General features: G+C 50.1%; 1 protein-coding gene across 1 annotated transcript in view; it reads right to left on the bottom strand.

Moving 5' to 3' along the window:
* The window catches only part of NTN3 (netrin 3), an 88,831-nt gene that overhangs the window by 57,525 nt on the left and 12,004 nt on the right, over positions 1 to 19,302 (bottom strand). Inside the window, exon 2 of the mRNA XM_073362904.2 lies at positions 8,452 to 9,463. Within this exon, the coding sequence (XP_073219005.1) occupies positions 8,452 to 9,418 (967 nt within the window). The 5' untranslated portion in view covers positions 9,419 to 9,463. The remainder of the gene's footprint in view (positions 1 to 8,451; positions 9,464 to 19,302) is intronic.

Below are 19,302 nucleotides of genomic sequence, written 5' to 3'. Positions count from 1 at the left end.
AAGGGGTGGGGCCGCCCCTGCTCCACAGGTAAACTCAGCCTCCCCTTGCATTCAGTCCTGCTTCCTTGCCACCACCTGGATCCCAGTCATCTCCAGTCACATGGACAGGCCCAGCACAGACCTCAAAGGGGGCTCTTTTAACTGACCTGAGCCTTTCCCAGAGCATCCCCTCGCAGCCGTCAGCAGCAGTTATGACCCAGGCCAGAGAGCAGAGAGAGACATGGCGACTAACATATAAGACCGAACATTAGAGCTAGACGCTCTTGGCATTTCTCCCTCATCCCACTCTTCACCCCAGCCTCCAGGGAGCTTGTTCTCTGTGCTACAGCAGCTCTGGAGATGGAGTGGGCAGCAGCCGCCTCTGCCTTCTCTCAGATTTTCTGAGACCTCTTGCTACTACTAATCCTCCGGGATGGGTAGAGGGATCCCTCGCTCAGGTGATGATGGAGTCCAGACTGGCTGGAGAGCTGCATACAATACAGGCGGCCCCCCGACTTGGGTCCCCTGCCATTGTCTGGCTGTGCTCCCTCCTCTGGCCAGGTAGGATTTATCTTCCAGGGCAGGGGAGAGGAGGCAGGGGCTTCAGGCTACGAGCCAGGCCTTGTTGTGCTACCTCCCAGACATAGCCAGCAACATTCAGCACGGCCTGGGGCTGGAGCCACGACCTCAGGCCGTCTAGCAATTGCAACAAGCGCAGGCCTGTGAAATAAAACCCCCAATAACACTTTTCTAGGGAATTTGTGCCACAGAGCTCCAAGCACTTTACAAAGGACGGCAGTGTCACAATCCCCACTGTAGAGATAAGTAAACTGAGGCACAGAGAGAAGTACTGTGACTTTGCCCAAAGTCAGTAGCAGAGGTTGGAAGGGAAGCCAGGTCCAACTGACACCCAGTGCAGCATCCTAACCAGACCTGAGGAAGGGTGCACAGACAGGGATCCACCAAGAATTTGGGGGGAGGGCAGTTCTCATGCTCTCAGTCCTGCAATAACTTATTCTGTGAAGATGTGAAGGAACCAGAGAATGAGACTGAGGGTTTTCCCCAGCTCCGGGGAAGTCTGACCTGACTGAAGGAGCCCCAGACACAAAGCTTCTTTTGGCGCACCAGACTAGAGGCAAATCCTCGCTATGCTGATTGTGTTTCCTTGCCCCACCCGGGGCAACCATCTTGCATCCTCTGAAACGAGGCTTGCAAAGGGGCCGAAGGAGTGACTGAGAGGCTCATTAACCTTCTGAGGCTGTAAGGATGTTTTGGGCCAGCCCCAGTCACAGGCCAGAGCCCCTCATGCCTCCAGCACGCTCAGTACCTAATCCTGCTAGAGAAGAGAGAGACGCTCCCAGTCAGAGAGGAACTGACCCGAGCCCTTGCTCACCAGTGTCGTTCCATTGCCCTGCATTCCTGGAGTCCAGGTGAGCATCTCTCTCATCCCTAGCAGGATCAGGTACTGAGCATGCTGGAGGCATGTGACTGGGGCTGGCCCAAAACATCCTTACAGCCCTGCAGGAAAGAACGCTGCAGGAAAGGCAGTTCCTCGGCTGGCTCAGCCAGAGCTAGGAAAGAAAGCCTGCTCACACCAGGCTTGCCTTCTATTTGGATAAGCTGCCGACCCAGCTCTCATAATGCCTGTCTGCTGATGTGCCTGGCTTAATGCTGCTCTCTCGTGGAGGGTCTCCAACAGCTTCACTGCTGCGGTGATGGAGGCAGCTGTGAGCCTCTGCGTTGGGAAAATTGCTTCAAAAATTCTAACCGGCTTTAAACCCAGTTCTTCTGTTCCAAGTTGCTGCAGACAACATAGAGCAGGCTCCAGGCAGCTTGGCCTGTTTTTTCTGAAGGGGGACAAAGCCACTGTAAAGGCTCCAGGCCACCTGGAACCAGGTTTACTTTATGACTCCAACCAGTTTTAAAACCAGTTTGAATTTCTGAGATAGTTTCCCACCTATAGACAGGTGCCCTGAGAGGACAGAGAGAGAAATGGGCACAGGATGGAGCTGAGAGAGGAGATGGCTAAGGCAAAGGGTTGTGACGCCAGGAATTGTTCACAGACACTGGTGTTACAAATTCATTAGGCCTTCGGCTTCCCAGCTCAGCCCAGCCAGCTTGGCTCTTCCAGGAGAATTTACCATTTCCCTGGCGAGTGCTGGGATCAAAGCTCCCCTCAGCTATTATTTCCCTCTTGCTCCTCTACAAACGGAACGGATTCCAATCACCGGAGCAAGGTTTCCCTTCTGTACTCCATTCAGAAAAGTGCTCCAGCCGTGGTGGCGACAATGGGAACAAGAGCTCAAGAATTACCAGAGAGTGGATCAATTACTTCCAGTGGCTGCATCCTGCTAATCCCCCCCACATGCAGCCCTTGGTGTCTGCAGAAGCCCTAATGACAGGTCTAATTCCAAGAGCAGGAGCCTGAGGAATGCTGCATTTCTTATGCACGCTAACAATTAAATGTGGGGTGGGCAGGGAAAGCCCAGCAAGAATAATTCGCACTTATTATAACACAATCACTAGGAGGAGCCTGTGCACACATTCACACCCCTTTGACTCCCCCCCTCGTGGGCTGTTAAAAAGAAAACAAAAGCCCCAAGCCTATGAAAATGAAGCCAACGGATCACCACGGGAGTCTCTTGAGCCTAGAGACCTGACTGCAATTTTTCAGCCTCCAGGGTTATCAGAGGGGCTTCCTTCTCTCTTGGCAATTCTCCCCCATCTGGGATCTACCCAGGTGGGTGGCTGGCAGGCGATGCCCATCAGGAAGCGGGAGGGAGGGAAGGAGGGATCTCCCCCGCCCTCCCCCCCGCAGCAGACAGTTTTAATCTGCAAGAGATTTCTTTGAATCATGCCAAAGCAGAGTCTTGGGCACAGCCCCCATCTCACAGCTTCTCTTCCCAATTCTTACAAGAAATTAACAAACCTTACTGCTGAGCAAGGTCCATACTTGCGGGAAAGAGGGGCAGTGACTGTGTAACTCTGACAGATGCCTGTCGTTAGGGGGCAGGATCAAACCTGGGGTCTCTGGAGCTTAGTATATGAGCCGCTACTGCATGAGCTAAAAGCCATATGGCTGTTAGCTAAGGCTATAGAGCAGACTCAATCTCCCTCTAAGTGGTCCGTCTCGGGGCAGAGCACGGCACCCAGGAAGTGTGTGGGTTACATCTGCACAAAGGCTGGGCTGGGCTGCATAGACTGGAAAGACGGCAGGGTGTTGGGTGGCAGGGGATGGATTGAGCTGGCATGGAGGGGTGGCAGAGATGAACAGGGTGGCTCGGGTGGGAGTAGACTGACCTGCGGCCCGGTGGGAGTGGTTCTCTGCAGTTTCCTTAGGCTTTGGCAGAAGTTAAGCTTTTGCTTTTATATTTTCAAAATCAATTATCTAGCCCAGCTCACTGCAAATTAAGAAAACCCTCTGAATGTGACCTGCCTGCCAGAGTCTGCAGACAGCGTGAAACAGCAGTGCTGAAAGGGGGTGTGATCTGCCCCCATTCATCTCAAGTGGGGCTTGATTCGGAAGCCTAATGAAGGCAAGCTAAATATCAATATTGTTCACTATTTTCCTGTTGATCATTTTGACATAAGCATCCCCTCTTTGGGAGCAGGGGGTGACGATTGGGCAAGGTACGCCCATGAATGTTTGTCCCGCAAGGGACCCGCTGCTCAGGACATTGGCAATCAGATCCGGAGCCTTCCCATCTGACTCAGACCAATATGGGCAAAACTTGTTACCAGCAGTTGGCTGTTTAGTGGCATGAAATAAGCTGGTGGCTCCCATTTCAATATCCTCAGCTCAAAACCAGGCACTACGGCACCATGGCCCGTCCCCCTCTGGATCCTCCCAACAGAAGCCAAGGAGCCTTGGAGAGTGAAATACACTCTCAACTTCCTTCCAGTTAGGAGAGAGGCAAAATGGTGAGTGCCAAGGGAAGGCCTGAATGTGACAGCGTGCTCTCCCTTTCTGCCAGCCAGGCCTTGCAGCACATCAAAACCATCTGGAGCTATCCCCGGGGCTAATGCTGCAGCATCCCATGACCTTTCATGTCCCACCAGGGGGCTGTGTTGTATACTGGGGCCATTTGTGCCCCAGTGGCATGACATGACACCACGAGTTCCCCGTCTTTATGCCATGGTTTACATTACCTGTGCTGGGCCACTCTCCCTTCCCGGCAGCCCAGCGGCAGCACCACACTGCAGACTCTGAGGGGCAATGTGAAACCCCCTCTCCAACAACGGGCAGACCAGCTCGCGGTGCTATCGACCCGGGAGGCCTACACAGCTGCAAAGGACTTAATGACTCTGCCGGTACGTGCCTTGTCACCATATTGCATTGGCTAGGCAGCAGTTCTGCAGAAAAAGACCTGGAGATTACAGTGGATGAGAAGCTGGATATGAGTGAGCAGCGTGCCCTAGATGCCAAGAAGGCTAACGGCACACTGGGCTGTATTAGTAGGAGCAGCGTCAGCAGATCAAGGGAAGTGATTATTCCCCTCTATTCATCATTGGTGAGGCCACACCTGGAGTACTGCATCCAGTTTTGGTCCCCACACTACAGAAGGGATGTGGACAAATTGGAGAGAGTCCAGCGTAGGGCAACAAAAATGATGAGGGGCTGGGGCACATGACTTACAAGGAGAGACTGAGGGAACTTGGCTTGTTTAGTCTGCAGAAGAGAAGAGTGAGGCGGGATTTGATAGCAGCCTTCAATTACCTGAAGGGGGGAGTCCAAAGAGGATGGAGCTTGGCTGTTCTCAGTGGTGGGAGATGACAGAACAAGGAGTAATGGTCTCAAGTTGCAGTGGGGGCAGTCTAGGCTGGATATTGGGAAACACTATTTCACTAGGAGGGTGGTGAAGCACTGGAATGGGTTACTTAGGGAGATGCTGGAATCTCCATCCTTAGAGGTTTCTAAGGCCCGGCTTGACAAAGCCCTGGCTGCAATGATTTAGTTGGTGTTGGTCCTGCTTTGAGCAGAGGGTTGGACTAGATGACCTCCTGAGGTCTCTTCCAATCCTAATCTTCTATGATTCTATGAAACTGCATTTGCCCTGCAGCATTGCACTGGTACCTTGCCATGATACAACCCAGCAACACACGGCATCAGGTGACTCTTTGGTTCCAGGAGCTAACATTGCTAAGTGGGCACCTTACACCAGCGCTTTGAAACAGACAGCAGCAGGCAGTTCCAAAAGAAGAACCGACCCAGGCTTCCTCCTGAAACTCAAACCCATGTCTTTTTTGAGGTCCGCAAAAACAACATTCAATTCACATTTCTTTGTGGGTTTGTTTCCACCACTGCATTTCTATGATTCAGCTGCGACTGGAAACACCCAAATCATCATAACAAATATCTGGCTGTGAGCTGAGACCAGGTTGTTCTGTGAATCTAATGGGAGCTTCTCTTTGCCAGGACTCAACTCACAGAACTTCAGCAAAGTCAGTGGAGCCCAAAGAATCCCTCAGTGCTTTCCCCATTTTCTGCTTCTTCACTGTGGGCCAAATGAACTCTTAGTTTCACTCCGGCACCTCCCATGAAATCACAGCCCGAAATGCACGCCTGAGGGGGGGCAGGGGGTGTCCAGCTCTCAGGATTGCCTCCAGAATCTCAGGACTTGAGTGTGGAGGCCACAGGAGACACGGCTACAGTATTGCTGCCATGCAAGTGACGCTACAGAAGGAGGAAAGAACCTATCCAGGCAGCCACAAAGACGGTTTCTGAGCCCCACTTGTGCCTGGCTTCACTTAGTCAGAAATGTGTAATTGTCCCCATTACAAATCATTTCATGTTATCTTTCTCCCATGTGGTGTCAGCCAAGGAGAACATCATGGGCATTCCAGTCTCCCACCAGGGGCAGATTCTGAGCTACCTCAGGGCTGGATCTTTCCCTTTGGCAATGACAGCAAGCTGAGACAAGCGGTGACAGCCCCAATGGGAACATTAAGAAAAATGTATTTGTAAACTCCACTGGTTTGTCATCCGGAGCAGGTCCTGGAATAAGGCACTCTGCAGATCACCCCTGGTCCTGCCTGCCTGGATCAGGGCCGGAATCCAGCTACCAAGACTCACGCCCTCCACGTTGGCTTCATCCAACCTTCCATCATGACAGCACCTTCTGTTTAGGCTGCCTTTGCCCAGCTACTGAGGCTCAGGCCCAGCCGAGCCCCACGCCAAGGTGGAGCCAGCTCCAGAGGTGCAGGGCCCCTAGAACGGGGGCTGCAGGGGGATTCGCAGGGGTGGCAGTGAGGAAATGCCAAGACTGTGTGAAGCGAATGGCCAGGCAGGCCCTCTCCCTTTAATTGGTGCTAATTGCTGCATCTGTTCGGGCTGGCTAGCAAGATGTCATTGTTGAAAGGCACAGAGGGGAAGGCTTGAGGAGCTAATCCGGCTTTCAGCCGCTAAACCCTTCGGAGGCGTGTGATGGAGGAGTTCTTTCAGGGCCCTTCACAGAGGGCACAAAGCCTGAGAGGGGAAAGGGATGCAGAGGAGATGGAGACCACAGGAAAAACTTTCACACGGCAGCTCTGCTAAGCCGCCTTTGTGTGTGTGGTGGGCTTGTCATGGACATCTTAAAGGGCCAGCGCTTCTCTCCCTCCTCCTCCCAGCTTTTCTTTTCTCTATCTTTTCAGTTCCATCTGCCAAAGGACTGACCCCAATGGTGGTGGGGGTGGGAAAGAAGGAGCAATCTCCTTGTATATTTCTGGAAGGGATGGCGAACATTACCTGCCTGTGAGGGACTTTTTCAGCCTCCTCTCTCCTGGGGAGGTCAGAGGATACTCTGCTGTCTCAAGCATGGACATGGATGGTCCAGCCACGCAGTTCAGTGATGCAATCAGAACCCAGAGGTGGGGGTGGGGGGTGGGGTGGGAGGTGAACCTCATGAGGTTCAGAGGTTGGGTTTGGAAAACATCCTCAAAACCCAGGCCCTGGTCTGAATCCTTCAGCCCCCGAGTCTCCTCTAGCTTATCAATCCACTTTATACTGACTCCAGTGGAGTTAGTCTGGACATATACTAGATAGAATGGATTGCTACAGCCAGGGCGACTAGCAGAAGCTATTCTTAAGCTTGCCCAGTTATTCCCATTTTAGTATTCTCTTTTCAGTTCATGATTTTCCTAAAGTTTCACTGTTCGGTCCAGAATTTACCAGATTTGGCTTCTTTTGGGGTCTGCTTGCTTGTTTGAGCAAAACTGATTCAACCAGTTTTGAGACTGAGGGGTTGGGGGGAACACACTGGCCTATACATTTTCAAAACAGCAACTAACTCTGTTCTTGAGAGCCCAGCTTTAGACACTGACCCACAAGCCATTATAAAAGTACTCTTGCAATATTGTTTTGAACAGGAAGTTGGGTTCTAGCGCATATAAACAATACATTAAATATAAAAGAACCTAACAAGCTTCTCCCGTGTCCTCTAGACACATTCATTAGCCTCTCAAGTGGCTGCATAATCATATGGTTTTCTCCTTCCTCCTTTCCCTCTGGTTCCCCTATGAGACTCAGGTTTCAATTCTGATTTCACTTACACCAGAGTTACACTGAAGTAATCCAATTTGTTACACTGAGTAACTCATCATTTACACCCAGTGTAAGCGAGAGCAGCATCAGGCCCTGATCAATTTTTAATTGTGTTGTAAAGTGCTGTGCTTGACATTTATGGCATCATTCAAGTAATAAATCGTAACAATAACTTCCAAGGTACTTTGGTGCTTTTGCATCTGGCTGATTCATGGAAGATGCAAAGACACCTATGAGAATGAAGCATAATACAAGAGGGGGGAATGAATTACTTGAGCTTTTCCAAACCTCTAAAAAGGTTGAGGTTTGTTATGAATTTTAGGTGCGGCTCTAATAGATGTGATGGCAGAGGGAATTTTTAATCTATCCAGCCCAAAGCAGCTGCTCTTTAGGAGAACCCAAGTGCTGTGCTCAGTGAGGGAGTAATTGCTCTGAGAAGCAGAACACTGGGCCAAAGTTGTTCCTGGTGTAACTCCACTGACCACTCTGGAGAGGCACTGTTACTGAATGTGAGACAGGGGATGGCTACACTGCAATCAGATGTGTGAGTGCAGCACATGCAAACATACCTGAGCTGGCTTTGATCTAGCTGGCTCGAATAACAATAGCAGTGAAGCCCTGGGCAATAAAGCGGCGCTTGAGTACATACCCAAGGTCCCAGCCGGCCTTGTGCAGCCCTTGCTGCCTCAGCTTCCCTACCATTAGTACCCACGCTAGCTAGATCAATGCTAGCTCAGGTCTGTCTGTATGTGCTACAGTGTAGACATACCCACAGACAGATAGAAAATACTGAGCACTCATCCCTGGCATTGCTCCGTTGATCATTCTGGAGATACCATGTCGACGAGTGCGATATAAACAGAATGCTGTCTGAGTGAATCTGCCCCTGCTTCTCTGCACATGCTCCCAGACCTGATTGTGGTGGGCGAGGAAGAGGATCAATCTCTTACCTAGACACTCGTTGGCCTCCCTGGCGTTGGCCCTCTGCCACGGGCGGTCATAATGGAAGGGTTTGCAGCGGTCACACTCGGGGCCCTCAGTGTTGTGCTTGCAGTCGCACACCAGCTTGCCCTCCTTGTCCTTCACGCAGCGGGAGGCGTGCCCATTGCACTTGCACCGCCCCCCGACCTGGAACTCACCCACGGCATAGTAGTATGAAGACAAGCCGGTCCCGCCATCCTCCTCCTCATTGTCCCGGCCCCCCAGCTCTCGGAACAAATGGGGGCGGCTGAAAATGACCCGGATGTCCGTAGCTGTCACCCAGTCCTGGAGCACTGGGCTGTTATCAAAATCTTGGGCGGAGGGCCGTCCGTCCAGCGTGCTGAAGGCAATGAGGCCCCCAGTGAGTGGGTACAGATCTGTGTGACCATCAGTGCACAGCGCCTCCTGCTCATTTTGCTTGGTGACGGTGGCTTTGTTGGGCTTGCCGTAGATCTTCCGGCACTGGGAGGAGTAGTACTGGTAAGGCACCCAGGTCTTACCATAATCCATAGATTTTAAAATGGCCGCTGACTCAGGCCGGGGCGAGCAGAACTGCAGGCTGACGTAAATCACCTCAAACTTCTTGGCCAGGGAGAGGGTGAGCGTGACGTTTTGAGGGGAAAGGTGCAGGCTCTCGGAGCGCCAGCACGTCATGTTGGAGGCAGTGTTGAGGTCGGTGAGGTAAGATGCCGGGTGGGCTTTGCGGGGGTCTGAGGCATCGCAGTGGCGAGTGGGAGGCTTCCCACACGTGCTGGAGGCCTGCACTTCCTTCCCAAAGGCGGCATTGACAAACTCGGGGATGCAGCGCCGGGGGGCGCTGTTCTCATCGTAGCAAGGGTCAGATGCAGTTTGCTGCACCACAAAGGGGTTGATTGTCTGGGACAGGCCGAACACACAGGCACTAAGCAGCAGCCGTAAGAGGTGCAAGAGATCCATCCTCGCCGGATAAGCTCTCTCCAAGACACACAAGCCAAATCCTCCCTAAACATAAAGCAAAGGAGCAGTGAATCACACATTCCAACCCCCAAGGTTTGAGCTCCCTTTCAGCAGGTAGAAGCGCAGAGGCCAAACCAGTGTTTGGAGGCTGGCTGGGGGTTATGCTGGTGTCAGATGGCAGAGAATAGCCAGAGCTGATTGATTGGCTATTGTCAGTGCTGGCGAGCATGCAGAGGTCTGAGTCTGATGACATCTCTCCTTTGGGTGCCTTTTACCCAGATTGTAACCACGGAAAGCAGCCAGATCTCATTTAGATTTGGGGGGGGGGCAGGGTTCTCAGTAACACGTCATTTATGGTTATCTCCCTGCTCCATAAAATAGCTTCACAGACAGCTGGATAGATAGCATACGGGTCTGTGGGTTAAGGGAGGAAGGATGGCCTTATGGTGCAGACAATGGGCTGGGAGTCAGACCGCTCTGGTTATTTTCCTGGCTCTGTTAGAAACTAGCTCTGTCTCCTCAGCCAAGTCACATAACCTTTCCATGCCTAGGCTCCCACTGGTAAAATGGAAGTCAGAATATTCCCCTCCTTCCTGGTGGCACAGGGAGACTGGTGTTTCTAAGGCACTTTGATAGCCTCCTCTAGAAGGTGCAAAAAAATTGCAAAGTATCATTAAGAGAAGAAGACAGTGAGTAACTGCCAGCGCTACTCGATATGTTAACTTTGGCGACACATGTACACTGCGTCATACCGGTAAAGTCATTAACACTGAAGATAATCACACATTCAGAGCTGCTAAAGGTAGGAGCACAGGCCCAGGTCCTCAAAGGGATTTGGTGCCTAGCTCAATGAGAGTTAGGTGCTTAAACACTTTTGAGACGCTTGGCCATAGTGCTGTAGGAAGGGGCTCTCACTAACTGGGGACTGGCACCTGGCAACCTGGATTCTATTCCCAATTCTGCCACTGACCTGCTGTCAGACCTTGGCCAACCATTTACCCCGCTCCTGGCCTCAGCTTCTCCATCTGTAAAATTGGGGTAAGGATACTGCCTTCCTTTAAGGCATTTTGAGAGCTATGTGTGAAAAGCAGTTCATAAGAGCTAAGCCTGATTATTATTAATCACTCTGTTGTTACCTTCACCACTGTCGTGTCTGAGCACCTGCAAAGTACACTAAGCGCCTCTGATAACACACAGAGATTCTGTCATTCTGTGTTTTCGCCACACTTGTTCAGCCAGCCAACAAAACCAGTTTGAATTGCACTAAGAATTCCCAGTGAGGAAGCAGCTGATGCTACACTGCAGTATCTAGATTCCGGTGGGCTGCATCAGCCCAGGTTGCTTTCCTGACCCCAATTCAATGCTCCCCTAGCATTTTCTCACTGTCCATTCACACTGCTCTGCTCCCTTTCCCTCCGGCACCAGTGTCAATCTTTCAATTACTCCAGAACTTCTGATGTCCTTCTCTCCCCCTGGCCCCGGACAATGTGCTCCTGCCTCAGGCAGGGTGAGAATGCAGGGATTTAATTAGCTCCTAATGCCCCCAGGAGGGGAGCCAGCCAGCTTCCAAACTCTGTGTCCCACATCAAAGTCAGAGGGGGAGGTGTGAACACACCAGAACTGAGCAGAGCCTGCTGGGCAGCCATTCTCTGAGAGAACAGGGCATATCCCACCCACTGCAAAGCCAGGGCCAGAGTTTATTCTCTGAGTGGGAAGTTAATCAAGCCATTTCCTTCCCTCTTCCCTCACCCTGCCTTTGGCTCTCCTGATAGTCACCCATCCTCAGGCTGGATCTCCAGGAGAACCCTGTGTGAATATAATGGAACGTCGATGAGGGGGTGACAGGGTGGGGCATTTTTATACTAGTAAAAGCCTTTTCTACAAGACCTCCATGCAGTTAGTCCAGAAGAGAGTGTGTTTGCTGGGCTAGCTTATCTCACTGGGGACCTAGTAGAAGCTGTGCTGGCAAAAGCTCAGCTGTGCCCGTAGAAGCTACGCCTCCATTAGGAGGGTTTGCTGGTATAGCTACCCTGGCAAACCTTTTCTATTTGCCTTTGGCTCTTCGGTGCCCTCCATATCTATCTACTGGTACTTATCTGGCCCCATCACTGCAGTGAGCTGAGTGCCTCAGCATCATACTGTATTTCTCCTCAACAGCCACGCGGTGAGGTAGGGACTATACACGAGGCCTTAGTGAAGCAGTGACTGTGGGGAGCACAGAGTGGGGAGAACCCACTACAGCAGGGGCAGCCCAGCTTCTGATGCACTGACCCCTCACACCATGTGACACTAATGCCAGGGTGCCTTTCTCTGTCACAGTCAAGCTGTATTCAGCCACGCGCTGGGCTTGTTTTTAGTGTGGCGGGTTGACTCTAGGCTTGGAAACATTCTCCCACCGGTGCTAACCCTGGGGCAGTTCCATGTTAGCAATGGTGGGAGCCCTAGTGTAGACAGGGCTGCAAGCCTCTGTCTGTGTTTTAAGTCCTATGGATATACCTACACTGCAAAGAAAAACGCCCAGCACTGAGTCTCAGAGCCTGGATCAATTGACTTGGGCTTGCGGGCTCAGGCTGTGGGGTTAAAAATAGCTGTGCAGATATTCTGGCTTTGAGAAAGCATGAAGGGGAGGAAAATATCAGTGAACATGGCAGGGTACGGGACAGAAGAGTCATGCAAATTGTGACATTCATGAATGTGCTTGACATGTAACAACCGGCAATATCATTGTGTGTAAGTCTGCCCATGAGCATGTAGAAAATTAAATCCCATGCTTGGGTGAGCAGGATAGTGAAAATGTTTTATGTGATGTCACAGAAATGACACGCATGCCCGTCTAGCTCTCACCTTTGCCATCAGTGGGCAAGCTGAACCAGGGGAAGCAATGCTGAGAGATTGAAGCAGAAATTTTCTATTGTACAGGAGGCCCATGAAAGAGAAACGTTCAATGCATCTAAAGGGTGAGCTTGCCCACTCTAAGATCTACTTCTACAGGAAACCATTGATGGCTAGATTGGCCAGCAGTTCAGGACAGGTGATTTGGTTTATTTTACATTTCAGATAAGTCGGAATAACCAGGAACCATGGAGTTGTGCATGTAGCTAATCTATGTAACCACTGGATCTTACCTTCTTCATCCTCAATCTCCTTCCCCACTTCCCATCTTTTGTTTAGCATGTTCATCTTGTTTCACTCTAGGTTTAATTTCTTCCATGCAAGAGCCACGTCTGTCTGTGTACAAACATGCAGCACCTAGCGCTATGGGACGCTGAGCCTGATGAAGGCTTTTGGGAGCTACCTCAATATAAGCAATATATAATAGTGCTAACAGTGACCTGACAAAACAGTGCAACAGGGCATGACAAACAGGGCTGTTGTGCAGTGATACTTCACAGACGTTATGCCCAGTGCATACTAACCAACGCCCTGCCATTCCTGCTGCTGCGTCTGCCTAAGGCCCCCGCTGCATTCCCTGTTACTTCAAAGTCCCTGTGGCTGCTGTCCAGAACCAACAGAACATTTTCTGTTACCCTGAGGTTCCTGGGCAGGGTCAGAGGTGGCAGATGAAGCTGGGAGGGGAGAGTGGATGAAAAAAAGCCAACAAAAGTGTTTGCCAAATTGAAAAGGACAAAAAATCAACTGGAATCAAACGTTCCTTCTTCTAAAAGAAGAGTACGATTAACAGGCCAAATTCTACTCTGGATTATACCAGTGCAGATCTACAGTAACTCCACTATCTTAATGGAGTTATTCTGGATTTACATCCAGGCAGCTGAGATCAGCATCTGGTCTAAGTAGAAATGAAATGAGAGAGAGAGAAATCTCAATCCTCGGAGATGGATTCTTCCACCCCGCGTCCTAGAATAACCATGTAACAAGACATCTTGACTTTGCATCACTCCACTATGACATTGCACCATCCCCCTGTTACGGCTTGAAGATGTGCTGATGTGCTATTGGCTTTGAAGATGCAGCAAGAGGCATTTAAACTTTCAATGGCCCTGCCAAAACTGGGACTGTCTTTTGAAATAGCAGGACAAGCAACCATGTCACATCCCCAGCTCTGGAAAGACAGTGCTGCCTCGGGGAGCTGATGTTTGCTCCTGCCAAACTTGGGCACTTTCCTCTTAAAAGGAGTTTTAGGAAAACAGAGATACCAGCTGTGATAAATGAGAGGGGGGATAGCTTCCTTTTGTGGACACCCAGCCAGCCAGTTGGCTATGGAATCCCTCTTGGTGGTTGTTCTCTGCTCGCTTTACCTGTAAAGGGTTAACAGAGTCCCCCAGGTAAAGGAAAGAGAGTGGGCACCTGACCAAAAGAGCCAATGGAAAGGCTAGAACTTTTTAAAATGGGAAAAAACTTCTCCTTTGTCTCTGTTGTGGTTCTCTGGGAAAGAGGGGAACAGGGAGCAGTTATGCTATGAGAAGCTTTAAGCCAGGTATGATGATAAATCATCAGATCATACCTAGAACTACTTATTTGGAAACCCCAAATGTATAAGTAGATCAGGAATGTTTGGAAAGACGTGATTAGTTTATTTCTGTTTATTTCTTATGGCTAGTGGACTCCTCTGTGCTAACCCCAGATGCTTTTTGTTTTGCTTGTAACTTTTAAGCTGGACCTCGAGAAGGTTATTCTTGATGTTTAAATTTTGTAAGTCGTTTTTTTAAATCTAGCAAAAGCCTAAGTTCCAGATATATTTTCTTTCTTTTTGTTTTTAATAAAATTTACCTTTTTTAACAGGATTGGGTTTTTGGTGTCCTAAGAGGTTTGTGCATATGTTGTTAAATTAGCTGGTGGCAACAGCTAATTTCCTTTGTTTTTCTTTCTCAGCTCTTCCCCTGGGGGGAGGGGCAGGTGAAATGGCTAGAGGGTACCCCACAGGAAGGAATTCCCAAGTGCGCCTTTCTGGTTTCAAAGGGGTTTTTTGCATTTGGGTGGTGGCAGCATGTACCCATCCAAGCTCAGAGAGAAACTGTAACCTTGGGAGTTTAATACAAGCCTGGAGTGGCCAATGTTAATTTTTAAAATCCTTGCGGGCCCCCACCTTCTGCACTCAAAGTGCCAGAGTGGGGAATCAGTCTCGACACCAACAGTGTTCAGTGCTGCCCCCACCCCACAAGCCAGGTCAAAGTATTTATTCAGAACAGCAGAAACTGCCACTTTGCAGGATTTCTCTTTCTGCAGATACACCAAGCACAGGACAGTCTTCGCAGCAGGCACTTACCACTCACCAGTCCTAGAGCAGGCATGTAGGGGAAGCTAAATCACTTTCTTCCCCATATTTTGTGGTTTTTGTAGTTTTTAAATATTCTCATTTTATTAGTGATGCAAAAGAAATTTCCCCATATCCTTCCCCCACCCCTGTGTAAACCACTGCACTACCTTCTGAAGAATCAAGTATTGGAGGCATCATACTGGATGCTCAAACTCTGATCCAATATGGCAAACCCTACATTGCTAAAGCTCAGACTTCACCACCTTTCACCGTCTCCTGGACACCACTCCTGACTGTACAGCCACTCGCTCCCGCTGAGGAAGGGAGAGAGGCTGAGGATCAGGTTAACATGATCTGGGAGGTTTTCCTTTAAAGAACAGAGCCAGTCCTTTGGAAGGAAGCTCGCTCTTTTCCTAATGCCAAAACCACTAATGGGTTGGGAAGCTCCTCCTTTCCCAGCCAGGCACAGCCATGCATCTGACTACTTTGGAACAGCAAAGCTGGCACCAGACTCCTCACAACTCCAGCCAACAGGAGGAGAGGTGGCAGGGAAAGGTGGTTCCAGCATGTCACTGGGGATCCACACAGACTGATCCCTGGACTTGCCCCTATTTGGTATCTATTTTCAGCAGCAATCCATGTCAGAAGAGAAGGGGCAATTTGCTGTGTGAACACTGGGGCCTTCCCATACAATAAGACTCGGCACTTCTATGGGACCATCCCTGTGAGGATATCAAAGCACTTAAAACATTACTGAATGCAGCTAAGTGTTGTTACCCCTGATCTACAAGTGTGGAAACTGAGGCACTGAGTGATCAAGAATCTGATCAGCCTCCTCTTGGTATGCAACTCTGCACCCAAACTAACCGAGGGTACCAGTGCCGGTGTGCGTAGGACAGATGGATGCCTAACTGCTTGAATCTATGCATTCAAAACTGGAGACTGTTTTAAAACAATGACCGGCGTGCTATTACGCTATTATCGACGTGCCTGAGGTTACCCACAATATCTGGAGCAGGGCCCGAGCTAAAGGCCAGATCTTCTGACTCCCAACCTGTTCCTTTACCACAACTGTCCTCCTTCAATAACCCCCTGGCGGAATGAGAGGGAATCTGTCTCCATAATGTCCAGTCACAGAGGGACGGAGAGACCTGCCTCCATATCCCAGGCTTGGAAGGGAAAATTTCCTCCCCTGATATCCCATCATGGGAGAGAGAACAAGCTTCTGCTCTACCTAGCTAGAGTACTCAGATGCCCCCCTAGTATCAGAGCACCGCACAACCTGAAGCGTATTTATCCTATGGCAGGTAGGACACAGCTATTATCCCCATTGGGAATGTGAGGCACAAAGCAGGTAAGGGACTTGCCCAGGGTCATACAGGCAGCCTGTAGCAGAGCAGGAAATTGAACCCAGGTCTCTTATGCCCGAGGCTAGCGCCCTAGCCACTGAACCATCCTTCTCAGCATAACCCATCTTGGGGAGGGCAGAGAGGGGCTCGTGGGTATGTGCCACAAATCCCGTCCCCAGTCTGATGGCAGAAAAGGCAGGTGCATCTTTTCATCATTGCTTTGATTTGGAGGCAGGGATGTGGGTGCAGGGAGGCTAACAAACCAGGAAGTTTCTGTCTAGTGTCATTCCCCCTCCTCCAACTTCACACATCAGGGAGACTGTGATAGGCTTCTGCAGATGATATAACCAACCCATTTCACAACACAGAGCAGACCAGTCATTACACCACTAGGCATGGAAAGACCTGTGGATGTGAAGGCCAGAGGGACCATTTATGGTCATCTAGTCTGACCTCCTGCAGAACAGAGATTTGTTGACTCCAGCTCGACATGGCATTGTGAGAAAACTGATCAAACTCTGACTAAGCTAATGGGCCCTGAGACCAAATTCCTTTGGAAATCTTTCCTGTATCATTAACGAACAATCCATAACTCCACAGCGTCCACCCAACAGCACATCTCCATTACAGATCAAAAGAAGGCAAGGACACGACATTTGGGCTTAAGCCAGGCAGCAATGATGGATGGATAATGGGGGAGACAACCCAAGCCCTTGTCTATTCATTGCCAGATTTTTTAACGTTTGCCCTTTGGTTCTTTTGTTTTTTTTTATCTGTAACGTTTTTGTAGAGCAAGTGTCATTTTGGGGACAGTGACAGCTGGACTCCCCTGGAAAACATTTCCAACCTTAACTCTTTCTAAATTATGTTTTTGTTTGAATGTATGACATTCTTTCCTCTGCAAATGCATTGCTTTGTTACCACCCCAATGCAATGCTGGAGACCTTTAACATGGAGCAAAATGCTGTGGATAATTGGAGGCGGGGAGGGGTAACACCCCAAAACTCCCAAACATTACCAGCCTGCTAAATCTCCTAGTGTCAGGTACCATGAACCAAGATGCCTATCTCACTGAGTCCTGCCCGCACAATGCACTAGTATAACGACCCTGGTGCAAACCCCTAATGCAGACAACTGCTCTACCAATACAAAACAAGGTTTGCAGCAGTGAGATTTTCCCTAGTAAATTGCTTACTAGTGGTAGATTAGGTGGTTGTTTCAGTGTAATAAGGCTGATGTAGTTATAACACCATTGCAAATTTTCCTAATGCAGACAAGCCCCCACCCTCTCTAACTCCTCTCCTAATTCACTGGGCCCTTTGTCAGGTTCTCCCTGGTGCTGCTGCCCTAACTGAAATGTGCAGATGGTCACTGGTTTCTCTGTCAAGAGCATCAGTTTAGCCTGTCTGGTGGCTTCCTTCCCTTTACGGGCACAGTCCAGACTTGCAGCGCTGCTGGGATCATACAGCAAAAACACACTGGAAGAGAAAGAACAGGATAATGCTGGCTGTAGGAAATACTCCTGGCAGGGCCAGCAGACGCAGCAAAGCAGCTAGCTGTTCTGAGTAAAGCAGCTAGCTGATCTGTGACTGAACCCTTGATTTATAGCAGGGCGGCTGCTTCGTCCAAATGCCTCCCAAGGGGCAATGGCTGATCTGAGCGAGAGATGCATTATTGTGAGTGTGTGCAATCCACACCTGCTCAGCATCCCCCCCCCAACACCTCTAGTCAATACAATCAGTCTCCCCCATCTGAGGCCAAGCACTCATTTCCCCAGCCTACAAACTCCCTTTAATCGCCCCCACTTAATAAGTCTTAAACACCCTGCTGAGTGTTGGGGCCAGCACACCCTGGATCGTCTGGCACCTTGGCCAGGGACTTCAATCCCCTTGGGGCTAATCCAGCAGCAGCCCAGACTCAGTACTCCCCAGTCCAATGCCAGCATCCACTATTTCAGAGCTCAGCTCAGGCCCAGACAGAATGAGGAGAGGAAAGCTGCAGGGAGAGAGAGAGAGAGAAGCCCTGCTGATCTCCCATCCCAAGCTCTGCCAGGAGGGGCAGGATGCTGCAGCTGCTCCTCTTCTGTCCAGTGTGCACTGGGAACTGTCCAGCAAAAGAGCACACGAGATCAGTGCTGAATCCTGATCTGAGGACACTGGAAAGCACCACCACCTGCTCTTCCTCTCCCTCCAAGCTGCTCGGAGAGCTAGATCCTCTTGGCAGAGGACAATACACGGAGGACAACCCAGCTCACTCCACCTCCTACCCAGCAGCAGAGAACCCCAGTGGTAACTCAGTGCAAAGAGGGTGCTTGGCGTTTACAGACTCCTTGCTCTCGGTGCAATGGGCTGTCATTCATTTCTTTCCTTCCTACAAACTAACAAGGCTGCTGCCATTGCACATGTTGCTCCTCTGTGTGCGTATGCCATTGCATCTGGTCTGCCTGCAGGGTGAGTTACACCACACCAGCTGTTTTGGGGACAGGGCAACATTATGGGGAGAGGAGATACAGCACTGGAAGGAAGCTCCTGTTTCTTCTATACTTTTCATTGCCTCTGAGCTCTTATGCCCTGCCCTGCTCTGATTTTGGACATTCCCTGGCCCCGATTCCAGGTTCAGTTCAACCTATTCCCAGACTAAGGGGAACCTACTTAAAAAATAACAAAGCACCAAAGAAGCTGGAGCTTTCCAAATGTGCCTTGCCCTGTCTCATGGAGAGACTCCCTTTCCAGCACACCTAGTTATCCCAAAGATAGAGAGCCCACCCTGTTATACTGTGGAGACCAATGTTCCCTCTAATTTTTAACAGGCCGTGTACGCAAAAAATTTCTTCCGTGCCGCCGCCGAAGCAAAAAAATAAATAAATAAAAGCTGCCGCCAAAGCCAGAGTGCGCACGGTGCTTCACCGTGTGCGCGGGGTTTAAGATCTGTGTGTGCAGTAAGATCTGGGAACAGTGCTAGAGACTCCAGCATATATACATTTAGCCCATCCTGTTCTCCTGGGCAGAGAGACCCTAACACACAGAGCTCCCCCATTATGCCATGGGCAGAGAGCCCAACCCAGAGACTTAGCACACTTAGCACTGTTATCCTATGTGCAGAGAGTCCAAACAACACACCCAGCTCCCCCGTTTTCTCAGTGGAGAGAGACTACCACACATGCCTCGTCTGTTTATGACACACAAGCATTCCACCACTACATCACCAAAAGACCCCAATGCAGAGAGGTCACCCTACAAGGCCCTGGAGAGCCCTCCTACATCTCACCCTATTATGCTTCAGTTATTTATTACATTCGGAATAGCTTCTAATAGCAAATT

The sequence above is a fragment of the Lepidochelys kempii genome, chromosome 10 (assembly GCF_965140285.1).
Source record: "Lepidochelys kempii isolate rLepKem1 chromosome 10, rLepKem1.hap1, whole genome shotgun sequence".
Classification (NCBI taxonomy): domain Eukaryota; kingdom Metazoa; phylum Chordata; order Testudines; family Cheloniidae; genus Lepidochelys; species Lepidochelys kempii.
The sequence above is the reverse complement of the archived record's forward strand: the minus strand, read 5'-3'. Positions and strand labels throughout refer to the sequence as shown.